Source organism: Hippocampus comes, unplaced genomic scaffold, assembly GCF_001891065.2.
Source record: "Hippocampus comes isolate QL1 unplaced genomic scaffold, H_comes_QL1_v1.1 scaffold85, whole genome shotgun sequence".
Taxonomy (NCBI): Eukaryota; Metazoa; Chordata; class Actinopteri; order Syngnathiformes; family Syngnathidae; genus Hippocampus; species Hippocampus comes.
The window spans coordinates 5773292-5787199 of NW_017805540.1; the positions used below are offsets into that span (position 1 = coordinate 5773292).

Below are 13908 nucleotides of genomic sequence, written 5' to 3' on the forward strand. Positions count from 1 at the left end.
CGGCGTAGCGTCGCAAACGAGCATTTGCTCTGGAGCAAATTTTTAAACCACCTCCCTGAGGTGGATCAAATTTGGTCCGGTATAAGCTCTTTAGTGGAGCTACGCCGGAGCAAATGTGCACGTGTGAATGCTCGACTGGATTTATTTCGGAGCTGCGTCGGACCAAACGTTGCCGTGTGAACGGGGCTATTGACACTTGCAACGCTCTCCTCCTATTTTTCATTGAAAAAAATCAACAAAATCCACCATTACCTGGGCTCCTCTCTATCACTCCCCCCCTCTGACCACCCTTTCCCCTGCCAACTGTTATCCTCTTTTGAACTCCCCCATCCCTCATTAATCTCAGATCTCATCATCAAATCCAAGACTTCCTCCTGTCAGCTAGATCCCCTCCCCACAGTTCTGGTCAAATCTTGCTTGCCCTCTCTGCTTCCATTCATTTCAGCCATTATTCATTCCTCCCTGTCCTCTGGAATTGTTCCTAACCCCTTCAAAATCGCAGCTGTCACCCCAATCCTGAAAAACCCCGGTTCAGATCCCAATGACTTCAATAACCTACGCCCCATCTCTCACCTTCCTTTCATCTAAAAAATTCTTGAAAAAATTGTTGCCTTTCAGCTCCATTCCCACCTCCCCTATAATAGTCTTTATGAACAATTCCAGTCCGGCTTCCGTTCCCGTCACAGTACAGAAACAGCTCTCATAAAAATCACAAATGATCTCTTCATGGCAGCAGACTCTGGCTTAATCTCCATCCTCATCCTCCTTGACCTGAGTGCAGCTTTCGACACCATTTCGCACTCCATCCTCCTCAATAGACTCTCCACCATAGGCATCACCCCCCCCCCCCCCCAAGTTGGTTCCATTCATATCTCACTGGCCGCTCTCAGTTCATCCAACTCAATTCCTTCACTTCACAATCCCTCCCCGTCACTTCTGGTGTTCCCCAGGGTTCTGTCCTGGATCCCCTCCTTCTCATTATTTTCCGCTCTGCAATATTTTTCGCAAATTTGGTATTCACTTTCACTGCTTCGCGGATGACACCCAGCTCTACCTCTCCAGCAAACCCGACGCCTCCCTCCCACCCTCCTCACTTTCTGACTGTCTCTCAGAAATCAAATCTTGGTTCACCCATAACTTCCTCAAGTTAAACAGCAATAAAACAGAACTCCTCCTCGTCGGTACTAAATCCACACTATCCAAAGCAGACAATTTTTTTCTCACAATTGATAATGCCACTGTATCTCCTTCCCCTCAGGTCAAGAGCTTGGGTGTCATCCTCGACAGCTCACTGTCTTTCCACTCCCACATCAATAACATTACCCGGTCTGCATATTTCCACCTCCGTAACATCAACCGTCTCCGTCCCTCTCTCACTCCTCACAGTACTGCTATCCTTGTTCACAGCCTCGTCACCTCCCGCATCGACTACTGCAATTCACTTCTTTTCGGCGTCCATCTCAAATTTCTCCATAAACTTCAACTTGTTCAGAATTCAGCATCACGGATCATTACGAGAACCCCCTCCTTCCATCACATCACCCCCATCCTCCAACAGCTCCACTGGCTCACTGTTAACCATAGAATCAATTTCAAAATACTTCTTTACACATTCAAAGCCATCCATAACATTGCCCCCCCCCCCCTATCTATCAGATCTTCTTCAGATCTCCATTCCTTCTCGCTCACTCAGGTCTTCATCCTCTCTCCACCTCTCTATACCCTCTGCCCGTCTCAGTACAATGGGGTGCAGAGCCTTTAGCCGCTCTGCCCCCAAACTCTGGAACTCACTTCCACCCAATATTCGTGACATTGATTCTCTTCCCACATTCAAAACCCAGCTCAAAACCCACCTATCAGACTTGCTTATTCCACTTAAATTTATCTCTTTTATTTATAATCTTATCTGTGGTTTTATTGTTTGCTCTTGCCTGTAAAGTGTCCTTGAGTGTTGTGAAAGGCGCTTACAAATAAAATGTATTATTATTATTATTTATTGTCCTGGTACCAAGTGCACGTATGGACACGCTTAGGCTCCAACATTGAGTTCAGTTATGGACATTCCGTGAGCAGCACGGAAGTGCAACAAAAGAACACCAATCGGGTTCAAATAAGGGGGACGATTCTACTCAATCACCCCCTTCCAGGTCTCACTATTATTACCCACATGACCGTTGATGTCCTCCAACGTAACAAGCGGGTCCCCAGTGGGAGCGCTTTCCAGCAACCTTTACAAGGACTTCAAGACCTCCAAGAAGAGTTGGTGCTTGGAATGGCTGTTTGGTGCATAGGCACAAACAACAGCCAGTAGTTGTCCCCAAAACCCGTATTCATAGGGTGGTTACCCTGTCGTCCACCGGAATGAACTCCAACATACAGGCATTGAACCGGGGGAGTCAGTAAGTATGGACACACCTGCCTGTTGCCTCCCATCGTAGGCAATGCCAGACTGGAAGATATTCTGACCCTTTTCAAAAAGATTGGTGCTGGAGGCCGACTACATCTATTTGAGACCTCTCGACCTTGCACACCAACTCATACTGTTTCCCTGCCAGAGAGTTGACATTCCACATCCCTAGAGCTAGCTTCTGTAGCTGGGAATCAAATCGACCACGTCCCAGCTCCCTTTGCCCTTCCCACTGGTGGTGAGCCCATGGGAAGGGGAACCCACGTTACCTTTTCAGGCTGTGCCCAGCCGGCCCCCCATAGGTGCAAGCCTGGCCACCAGGTGGTCTTCATCAAGCCCTGTCTCCAAAGGGAGGACCTGGTGAGCTGTATCCAGGCAAGGAAATGCATATCCCATATCTATTATTCATCACTAGGGGTCGTTTGAGCCGTCCTTTCTCTGGTCTTGTGCCGAGGACATGTCTGCCATGGGTGGCGCTGCCTGGGGCATAAAGCTCAAGGCATTGTAGCTCCTCGCACACACACAAACCCCTCATCCATGATAAGGTGGGAGAACAAAAAAAATACTGCAGTTTAATTACTGATTTGTTCTTTTTTTTCCTTTCCTAATTTACACTTAATCAGTGTATTCTCATAATCAGTGTGTCTTGTGTTCTCATGAGCACTTTGAAAAGGTAATTTATGCCTCCATCAGATCTTGGCTGGATTACTGTAATGCACTTTACTTTGGAGTCAGCCAATCCTCCGTTAAGCGTCTCCAGTTGGTCCAGAATGCTGCTGCTCGCCTCTTGACTGATACTCGTAAGGGTGAGCACCTCACTCCTACTCTGGCATCCCTTCACTGGCTCCCTATACAATTTAGAGTTTTTTTTCAGATCCTATTATTTGTTTTTAAATCTTTAAATGGCCTCGCTCCACCTGACCTCTCCTTCACTCACCTGAACTCCTCCGCCCCCACACATCTGCCCGGTGCCTCAGGTCTGCCGACCAGACATTATTAGAGGTACCAAGAACTAAGCAGAGGCTCAGAGGGGACTGAGCCTTTTCCGTTGCTGGTCCCTCTCTTTGGAATGGCCTCTCACTGAACATTTGGCCAGCCCCCTCGCTGCCCATCTTTAAAACTCTTCTCAAAACTCATTTGTATTGTTTGGCTTTTGACTCAGCATGACTCATACCTGATCTTAGTTTTACTGTTTTTGTGCTTTCTACTTTCCTTGGTATTAATTTATTGTTTTAAGATAAGATATGATAAGAAAGCCTGTATTTGTCTCACAATGGAGAAATTCGCAATTTACATCAGCAACATTTTGAAGAGAAGAAAGTAGAAAAACGTGAAGCATTTGTATTGTTTATTGTTGTTCATATGATATTTGCTCCGTGTACAGCACTTTGTATAGAGCGGTGGTTGTTTTAAAGTGCTCTATAATCACAGTTGAGTTGAGTGTCGGCTTACTGTAATTCTTTGTGTCTGTTGTCTTAATTTATGCTTACTTTAGGATCCAATGTCTACATTCGGCGGGAGTTGATATGCTGGGGCGACAGTGTCAAACTTCGCTATGGCAAAGGACCTGAAGACTGCCCTTTTCTGTGGGCTCACATGAAGAAATACACTGAAATAACCGCCAAATATTTTCATGGGGTCAGACTGGATAACTGCCACTCTACACCATTACATGTTGCAGAGGTAAGCTTATCTTGTAGTATTCGACGTGACCGGAGACATTTAAATCATAAAATATGGAAAAGCTGTTGTTCTATTTAGTTAGATGCTCATTTGATATTTGATCCAATTTAGCTCACAAAAAATTGATATACAATTTATAAAAAGAAAAGTGAGCTCTCCAAAACTGCTGTATACTGTTTACAAGTCTCTACTTTTCTTTACAAGTCCCTTCTTTTCTGCCTGTCTGTAATGTAATGTTTTGTCCAGGCCATGCTTGATGCAGCAAGAGTGGTCAGGCCCAATTTGTATTTGATAGCCGAATTGTTTACAGGCAGCGAAATCATTGACAATGTATTCGTGAATCGGCTGGGAATTAGCAGCCTTGTAAGAGGTACTTGTTCAAAAAACTAATATTGTGGTGTTTCTCTTCCCTTTTCCCTGTGTTTTTTGTGCTTTCACTTTCCTTCCATTCTGTTTTCTTGGACTGCATGAATTAATGTGGTGTGACTCTTCCTAATCTGTTTGTTGTCACTAACTGGCTTCATCCCTTCAACAATTGTTTTATGAATTCATTCCTACACTTCCTTTTTGCCTACCTTAATTACTTTATGACTTCTTGGACATTGATGTGTTGCTTCGTGGTGGTGGTTGACAAACAAGTTCATGCTCGATGTGGCTAGAGCAGTGCGCCCTAACCTGTATGTGGTGGCTGAACTCTTCACTGGCAGTGAGGAACTGGATAACATCTTCGTTACAGATCTAGGGATTACATCACTCATACGAGGTACAGTATTGTATTTAATTGTAAGTTACTGAAGTATTTAGCTATGACAGATGTTTAACGATCAACATGTAAATGAAATGACTATTTTCAGCATTCACGTAGAATGGGAACTCATCCGAGTGCCAATTGCAAGGTACATTTAGATGGACAATCATTCACACACAGCAATGGACAATTTAGTTCACAGTCAACCTAACACACATATTTTTGGAATATGGGAGGAAGCCCAGAGAACATGAGAACTCCACCCAAGACAGTAGAACCTCTGAACTGTGAGACAAATGCGATAAGAAGTAAATATGGAAGAACCATTTATCCATTTTGTAATACCCTGATACATTGCTGAAGATGGAGAGTCAAAGTTTTCTGACAACCAGTGAAAATGGAAAATTCATAGGAAGAATGGGTAAGTACATCGATGAACTTATTTACAATTTAAACAAACCTATGTGACACCACGGGAGTGGCTGTGATGAAATACTGGCAAGGTAATTGTTAGCAGCTAGGCCATGATTGCTATGTCACGCTCAAGCAACATCAATTTAAGTAAGCAAGAGTTACTGAAGATTAATTTATTGCTGGGACTGTAAAACTGCTACTACTATACCACCACCAAATCACTAAATAAAAAGTCCTTGTCAAGTGTAGTATTCACATTGCATTCAATTAACCATTAAGATACTAACTAAACATTAACTACTTTATTGTGTGACGCCATTGTAGCTGGAAAAAAACTTAGAGGGATACTTATTGATCAAATTTCAGCAATTATTTTTTTGTGTGTGTATTTTGTGTATCATGAATTTGACAACATTATTTTGTCACTTTTTGTCAACTGAGATTGACAACACGTGCTCAGGGGCCAGGTAACAACCAATCACGGCTCAATCATGTAACACTTCCAAGCTGAGCTCCTGAGATGTCATTTTCAGTCAACAAGTGGCAAAATGCATTTAATTGTACATGAAGATGGCATCAAATCATCAAATTTACTCAAGACAAAATCTTAACCTTTTACTGCTGAAAATGGCAAAATTAATAAAGTATCCCTCTAGCTAAAAAGTACAGTGAGCAATGCGACTGAGCACGACTGAAATACAAAATTGCAAAGAAATTCGCACACCTGGCGATACTGACCACTGATTCATCGCTACACAAAAACTGCTACTCTTGTTTTTGCTCAGAGGGGCTACATATTATCATTTAATTGAACCACAAACAAACAAACATTGCGTGTTAGTCAAGGACGAAGTGGATTGGTAGCTAAATTATCATAACAGAGTGTAAATGAGTGAGAATAAAGGACAGCATGTCACTTTTTAGTTACAGGTAAATATGAAACTATGAATATAATAAAGTATTATTGTAAAACAATGTATATTGTGTTCGTATATGTATTGGTGTAATTTTTGTTTGCGAAACATGTTTTATTTATTGATTCATCTTCACATGTTGCAAAATGTCGTTTTTGATTGGCCATCTGCAATGTTGCAATGCCATCAATGTGTGATTCAAATCCCAGCAAAATTATTTGCCAGCATTCAGCCAAACATATAAACCCGTCACATAGTAATGCGCACTCTGTGACAGTTTCTCCCACGCTGTCGCGTTGCTCAGTGTGCAATGGATTTAGGCAATCCTTTTTGTGATGTCATTAAAGCCACAAGGTTTTCCTTCTCTGTCCTGTGTTTTTTTTACCCTTAATATTTTAGAGGCCATGTCAGCTGGTGATAGCCACGAAGAGGGCAGATTGGTCTATCGTTATGGTGGGGAACCAGTTGGAGCGTTTGTTCAGCCAAGTCTTCGCCCACTGATGCCCTGCATTGCACATGCCATGTTCCTTGATGTAACCCATGACAACGAATGTCCTATACAGGTGTGTTATCAATGGAATATAATTCCATAACTTGTGGTTAAAAAACTAACAACCAAATAATATTTACCAGGGTATTATTTGTTGTTGTTTTCCCCATAAAGTACCATGAAGAGATTCTTAGTACTAGCACATGAAATCATAAAACATTCTTTGTTTCTGTTTTGCAGCTGCGTTCAGCCCTGGACTCTCTTTCGAGTTCTGCTATGGTCTCAATGGCCTGCTGTGCTACTGGCTCTACCCGAGGATATGATGAATTAGTACCACATCAAGTAATGGACACACACGCACACACACACACACACACACACACACACACACACACACACACACACACACACACACACACACACACACACACACGTGCTTCAAGTACATGTTGCAATCCGTCTCATGCCACTAAAACGGATGTGACGACAAACCAATATGAATCCATCTTGATAAATTCCAGCATAAATTTTAAACGGGCCTGCCACCTTTTGGCTCGTCATTTGTAACTTACATTTGTGAAGGATTTATTTCATGTAAGGCTTAGTTTTTGAAACAATTGGCCTCAACAAAACAAAGTCTTATAATGCAAAGCTAGCATGATTTCAGGAACAACTTGTGTGGACCCATAATATCGAAAGAACAGTGTGTGATACAGTGTCACCAGCGAGCGCTCTGACCATCCTACAAACACAAGTCATTTGAAGGCTGAATGAGTGAGGCTTTAATGACGTACACTCACACAGCGCATGGTGGCAGAGAAACATTTCACAACAACTATGGAGTGTTCGCTCGCACAGCCATCAGGGAATTGCAACTTCTGTTTTAAATGAGCATGTTTGACTTGGAGATAGACAAAGTCAATATTACTGGCGCTTATTTGCTCGCCCCGGGCATCAACTGTGCTTTGCACACCCTACTGCGTCATAGGGATTGTATTTTGTTTTTCATCAGTCGAAATGGGCTTACTTGTTTGAAAGTTGACGGCGATGATTGCCACTATCCGCTTTTATTTCTATCATGATGAATCTGCACATTGAAGACGAACACTCAAGTTCCGTTGACATTGCCAGCAAGGGGAAATGACCCCCGAAGGCTCCTCTCAGACAGCTCCCGTCCGCTGTCCCGTCCAGCCTGGAGCCTACCCGATTCCATTATGTTGTCAATGGAACCTCTTTGTTGGCCAAGACATAACGCTGAATCCAATGTACAAAATAAACGGCAGTAAATAACACCCCCATGGCGGCATTCCATGGGTTGTATGTAATAAAATAAATGTCCCACTGCCCCTGCGGATAATGGTCAGCGGATAATGGTAGCAGTTGACTTTTGTTGTGTCTCTCACACAAAACATTGCCATTTCCCAGCATGCAAGACAAGTGTGGATGTGGCATGCCATTCAGTGATCAAAAGTACAGTCAAGCTCAAAATTATTCCTCATCTTGGGGTATGAATAATTTTGGTTATGACTGTATATTGATGTAATTTTGAAATAACAGGAGAGAATTTGATCAGAGATTTGCAGACTTCAGAACGCACAGAGACACTCTGCAAATTTTTACCGACCCCTTCTACTTTGATATGCAAGATGCCCCTCCTGTGCTTCAAATACAGCGTATTGACCTAAAAGCCAAATTCAGGGAAATGAGTGAAAGAGCATAAAAATTTGGGCAATTTTGGAGAAAAGCGACCCCCAGGTTTCCTGAGCTTTCTCGATCATTCAAGTGGATCACGTGGTGCCTTCTTGGGATCATCTATTTGTGTCAAAAGATTTTGCCACCTCCACATCCAAAGTCCAAGTACATATCCAGACTTACTGATGAACATTTTCAACCCATACTGAAGGTCTCAACTGTTTCCTCCCTCAAGCCAAATGTGGCTCTGCTATTTGTGAGGAATTGCTGGCAGGTCTCCGGAAGCAAGAAGTTGGTCAAGAATGTAAAACTTTTTTTTGACACTATGGACGTCTTCCCTTGGAGGGCCATTATGACAGTGAAACCACAAAAATATTTAACCGTCTCATTGCATTCTCACTTGTACACAACAAATTAATGGATTGGTAGTTTTGAAATCAGTTAAGTCAACTACAACAGTTTGTCAGTTATTGTTCAAGTGAGTGTAAATGGGCTAACACAATTATTGCAAAATCTCAACTTTATTTATTGCACATGAGAATTTCACATTTCTGTACAGATTTTAGCAAGGTCATGCAAGTTGACGCACATGATTTTCTTTCAGAGGACCACATAAAATGACGTAGCAAGCCGGATCTGGATCCCGGGACTTGAGTTTGACACTTGTGATCTAATCTTTTTTTCATCACTTTAGTTTTGCTCACAAACTACAGTTTGCTGCTATATGCTATGTGGGGTTAAGAAATAAAAACTCGCTGTATGACGTTCATTATGTCTTCTTATTAGTTGAATGAGGTTTGAGGTTTCTTTTTTTTTCCTTACAAACAATGGTCTTTTTTGATTAAAGAAAAAACTCTTACCTGGCTGACAGTTTCGGCTGTCACTTCAGCCTTTGTTGGAGCTGTCACTGCTTCCTTGTGATGTCACATTATGCCAGGTAAGAGTTTTTTACTTCAATTAAAAAAAAGACCATTGTCTGGAAAAAAAGAAACCTTAAACCCAATTGAGAAATAAAAACTGTTGATTATCTATATAAATATTCTATTATATATATATATACTGTGTACAGTGAAACTCCTCTACAACGAAATCATGTTTGCAGCAAGAATTTTTTCACAACAGGGGGTTTACACTGCAGCAAATTTGATCTCAGATGTAAGCACACACACACCCACACACACAAATATATGTGTACACCCACACACAAACGTATGTGTCCTCTATTTTTATTCCAATAGTGCATAAGTATGAGCACACACTTATTTGACACTCCATATTGTCAGTGTAGAAAGAAAAAAAGGGAAAGAAATTAAGAAATTTACGATCAGCATTCACTTTCACTTACATCAATTTCTTGGATATTGTCTTTGATTTTGCTTGCTCTGTCTTTCATTTTGATCACTTTTACCCTCTCTTCCAGCATCAGAACTCTTGTCTTAGCTGCTTGACAATCCAAAGATCTCTCAATTGTTCTATTGTCGCAGTTTTATCTGCTTATAAATGACGGCCATTTAATTGCTTTGGGGGGAAAAATGCAAAATTCAAGTTTTTTAAAATTAATTGGATGATGACTCGGTCGTCCATATTTTCTTCTGCCAAAAATAGGCATCAGCCTCAAAAAAAAAAAATAGTAATGTTACAACTTTATTTCATAATGGAATAAAGGTATTTTTTTTCTCCAAATTCGGAACAGTCACAACAAAAAGTTTAATCTTTGCCTTATCAGACCAAAGAATTTTGACTCTTATACAATACATCTTTTTTTGTTGATACGGCGCTCTTACAACAGCTGCAGCTGTTACAAAGTGCTTTGCAGAACAGTTAACATAAAATAACAAAATAATATAACAAGATATGGACAGTCATCCAATCTTAACCACTTTTCCTGCATACTTTTTTTTTTATTTGAAAGTGGAGCGAAATCAAAGTGCCCTTTCACCAGTGGATCAGAGACATCATGCTCAAAATGTGTTGTCTGCTAAAAGCTAAGTTTGAAAGTAAACAAGAAGAAAAAAAGAGATTGGTTCACTTTTCCTGTCCCATTTCAATTCCAAGCGGTGACTCTCAGTTCCAAATATGCATACGCGCTCCGTGCTGGCGCTCCTCTTTTCTCATCTTTGACTCCACAAGCCATCCATACAGCCGCACCAACGCAGACTTTTCAACAGCGCCGACATCTCCGCTGAAAATTTCATGGTCACACTCCGGGCAGGCCACTGTGAACGTGTTACTAAGGACAAAAAAAACCCCCACAAATGCAGATCTATAAGGATTTAATATTGTGGTCAGGTATTATTTCAAAAGAGAAATAGCAGACAATTATTATGCTTTCACAAAGCAAGATATCAACCTGGGTAGAAAGAGTGCTGAGGCAGATTGATTAGGATTTGGGGGATTGTGGCAACTTAGAACATCTTTTGATAACTCCTTTTGTGGGTTCATTCAACAATGTGGGATGTATCAATAACAACAAACGCAGAGGACAAAGCAGAATTGTAAATAAAAACATATAATAAATGTGAGCAATGATGATACAGGCTACTTTTCTTCACAAATAACGACGAAGCAGTATTATAATGTATTTTCTGCCATTTTTCACTTCCCGCACTATAATCGAACACCGTTGCACTTTGCATTGAAATTTATTGAAGTGTGTGCGTGTGTGTGTGTGCGTGCGTGCGTGCGTGCGTGCGTGCGTGCGTGCGTGTGTGTAGATTTCTGTTGTTAAAGAGGAGCGTTTTTACCCCAAGTGGAACCCTTCAGCCTCCCCGACCTCCGCCAGCGAGGTTGGACCGCAGACTGGCATCATTGCTGGGAAACTCGCACTCAATAAGATGCATCAAGAACTGGCTGCTCAGGGGTTCATACAGGTATCCTTTGGTCATCAATTTTCTTGAAATAAATAACACATTTTAAATAGTAACAAATATTTGTTTGTCACCTTTGCCTGTTTAAAGGCAAGGTGCAGCAGGCAAACTGTTTTGTTGTTTTGCTTTGTTGTCCTAAATGTCGTAGCCAATTTCAATCTGTCGCCTCGCCAGGTATATGTGGACCAGGTTGATGAAGATATTGTTGCCATTACTCGCCACTGTCCCAGCACCCATCAGTCAGTGGTGGCAGTGTGTAGAACAGCTTTCAAGAACCCCAAAACACACCAGTACAGCACTGATATACCACCAATGTTCATACCAGGTAGAACAATTAGACAGAATGTTTGTTTTGTTTTTTTTTGCCCTTGTTGATAGATACACTTGTCAGTCTTTTGTGTTATGAACAAAATTTTTAAAAAGTCATACACTATATTGACCTAAGCCTTTAATTTTATTTTAGCAATTTCCAGGGTTGTAATAATTGTGGCTTTTTTTTCATATCATAGTTTTGTTTTTATTCACACGTTTGTTTTTGTGTATCGTTGTACCCCTAATGCAGTCTCTCTCGCTCTCTCACTATCTACACTAGCTAGCTAGCTAGCTATCGATCTCATCTCTCTCCCTCACTCCCCAGTCTGCCCCTGTTCGACTTTGATAAATTATTCTATTTTTTTAAATTTATTTATTTTCTTATTGTCACGCACTGATCCTGTTCATCAACTTTTCTCCAGGGAAAATTGAAGAGGTGGTATTGGAAGCAAGGACAGTGGAAAGACATACTGAGAGTTTCAAAAAGGATGACAACTACATCAATGGGATGCCTGAATACACAGTCGAGATTAAGGAGCATATTCCAGTAAATTTAAGAAAAAACATACAGCAAAATTGTGTGCATGTCAGGGTTTATGTGTTAACAAATATTTGTATGCATTTACAGTTACAGGAGAGCTCAGTGGTGAATGAAGCTGGTGTGACATCTAAAGGTCGATCAGAGTTTGTACAGGAAATCAGCTTTCGGAATCTGACACCGGGAAGTGTCATTGCCTTCAGGTACTATAGTACTCATTACCTACACAAAATGCATCTTTCCAATTTATTCTAGATTCCAAACTCTTTACATATTGAACTCATACAGTTGTTTTTTTTTCAAAGTAATAGTAATCCAACATGACATACCAGATGAATCACTGTTTTTGAGAGAAATTACAGTATATTACTACATTGCAAATAATTTATTAATAGGGGTAAATAGTCACAAATCCAACAGATCTTCATTGTACTCCACTCACACAGACATTTATAGGCCACATTAAGTCCATTGTACGCTATCTGAACCAATCAGGACCCACGAATGAAATGAAAGTAATTTGTGTTGAACGACAATAAATTTGCATAGCTTGAGACACATCTTTTGTCCATATGGTACATCGCTAGCTTAGATCCAGTGTACAGTATGTGTGCTGTGAGGTGAATTCTTGTGGGAAAATGTTTCTGAAATCAGCAAAAATAAATCACAGGCTAATGTAATGTACGTCAGTGAGTCATGGGGTCACTCATGACTGTCGAAATCTATTGCACTAATGGCATTCTTGGCACAGGGAGCGGGGGCATCAGGCGAGTGTGACAGTAGCGACAGGATCTTTTATTCTAATTCATTTTATTTGGGATCATTTGTTGAATTGTATTTTTGTATACCCATTCCTCGTGTGAGCAATGAGAGCAGCCGTGAGAGGCACTTGACCCATCGAGAGAAAGAGCGCTCCACTGTTGCCAGGTGTAATTTGAAAATATTTATTTGTTGACAGTGTTTATCATCTCAGCAAACCTAATTGTTATTTATAGATGCATACTTATCACTGTCAAACAGTTTACCCTAAAAATGGTGGGATGGGTGGATTATGAGAGTAATCGATGGAATAATCGATACATTAATCAATTGTAAAAAGATTAGTTTGTGACAGCCCGACTGAAAATGGATCGTAATATTAGGTATATTAGGTATATACATTTGCTTTTGTCGACTTTTAACAATCCTTTAACATCAGCATAGTGAGCGATCGCCCGACAAGTTAACACTTTTTCTGGGTGATTCACATTTACGCAAAACTATCTGAACGCCTCATGGCCCGAGGGGCAAATGACGAGGACGCTGCATAGACAAATATCTATTCATCTATCTACAACATAGACACATACGATAGAGGTCCCTCTTAACCAATGGAATGACAGGAAGATGCTAGGTAATAGCCAATGGCAGAGCAGCTGTAAGTATGTTGCGTTCAGGAAATTCGGAGCTGCAAATAGTCGGCCATACTGTATTATTACCTTTTGTATCTTGAAATTTATGTTGTAGCAAGAGGCAATATTTTCCAGTTGAGGCGTTTCGTAACATGAAAATTTCGTATGAAGAGACATTCCTAAGTAGGGGTACCACTGTATAATGTGCAATGTTGGCAATGCAGTATAAAAATGTTTTACCTTTATTTATGTTTTTTTTACCCAGAGAAAAACGTACCACCTTAATGGCAGTAATGGAGTTTGTGGAAGCAATAGCATCTAACATAGACAATAGGGAATTCACGGTTGGGATTTTTTTGGATCTGAAGAAAGCTTTTGATACAATAGATCATATTATATTATTGAATAAATTAGAGAGATATGGTATCAGAGGCATAGCATATAAATGGATT

The 13908-nt window shown here is 40.8% G+C and overlaps 1 protein-coding gene across 3 annotated transcripts in view; it reads left to right on the plus strand.

Annotated features, from left to right (window-relative positions):
• The window catches only part of agla (amylo-alpha-1, 6-glucosidase, 4-alpha-glucanotransferase a), an 89700-nt gene that overhangs the window by 47133 nt on the left and 28659 nt on the right, over nt 1-13908 (plus strand). For 2 of the 3 annotated variants that reach the window (XM_019879010.1, XM_019879012.1), the window contains 8 exons: nt 3903-4090; nt 4730-4853; nt 6566-6729; nt 6897-6998; nt 11063-11218; nt 11390-11540; nt 11950-12074; nt 12156-12268. In XM_019879010.1, the coding sequence (XP_019734569.1) occupies nt 3903-4090; nt 4730-4853; nt 6566-6729; nt 6897-6998; nt 11063-11218; nt 11390-11540; nt 11950-12074; nt 12156-12268 (1123 nt within the window). Of the gene's footprint in view, nt 1-3902; nt 4091-4336; nt 4461-4729; nt 4854-6565; nt 6730-6896; nt 6999-11062; nt 11219-11389; nt 11541-11949; nt 12075-12155; nt 12269-13908 lie in introns of all 3 variants that reach the window. The other variant, XM_019879011.1, reaches the window with a different exon arrangement.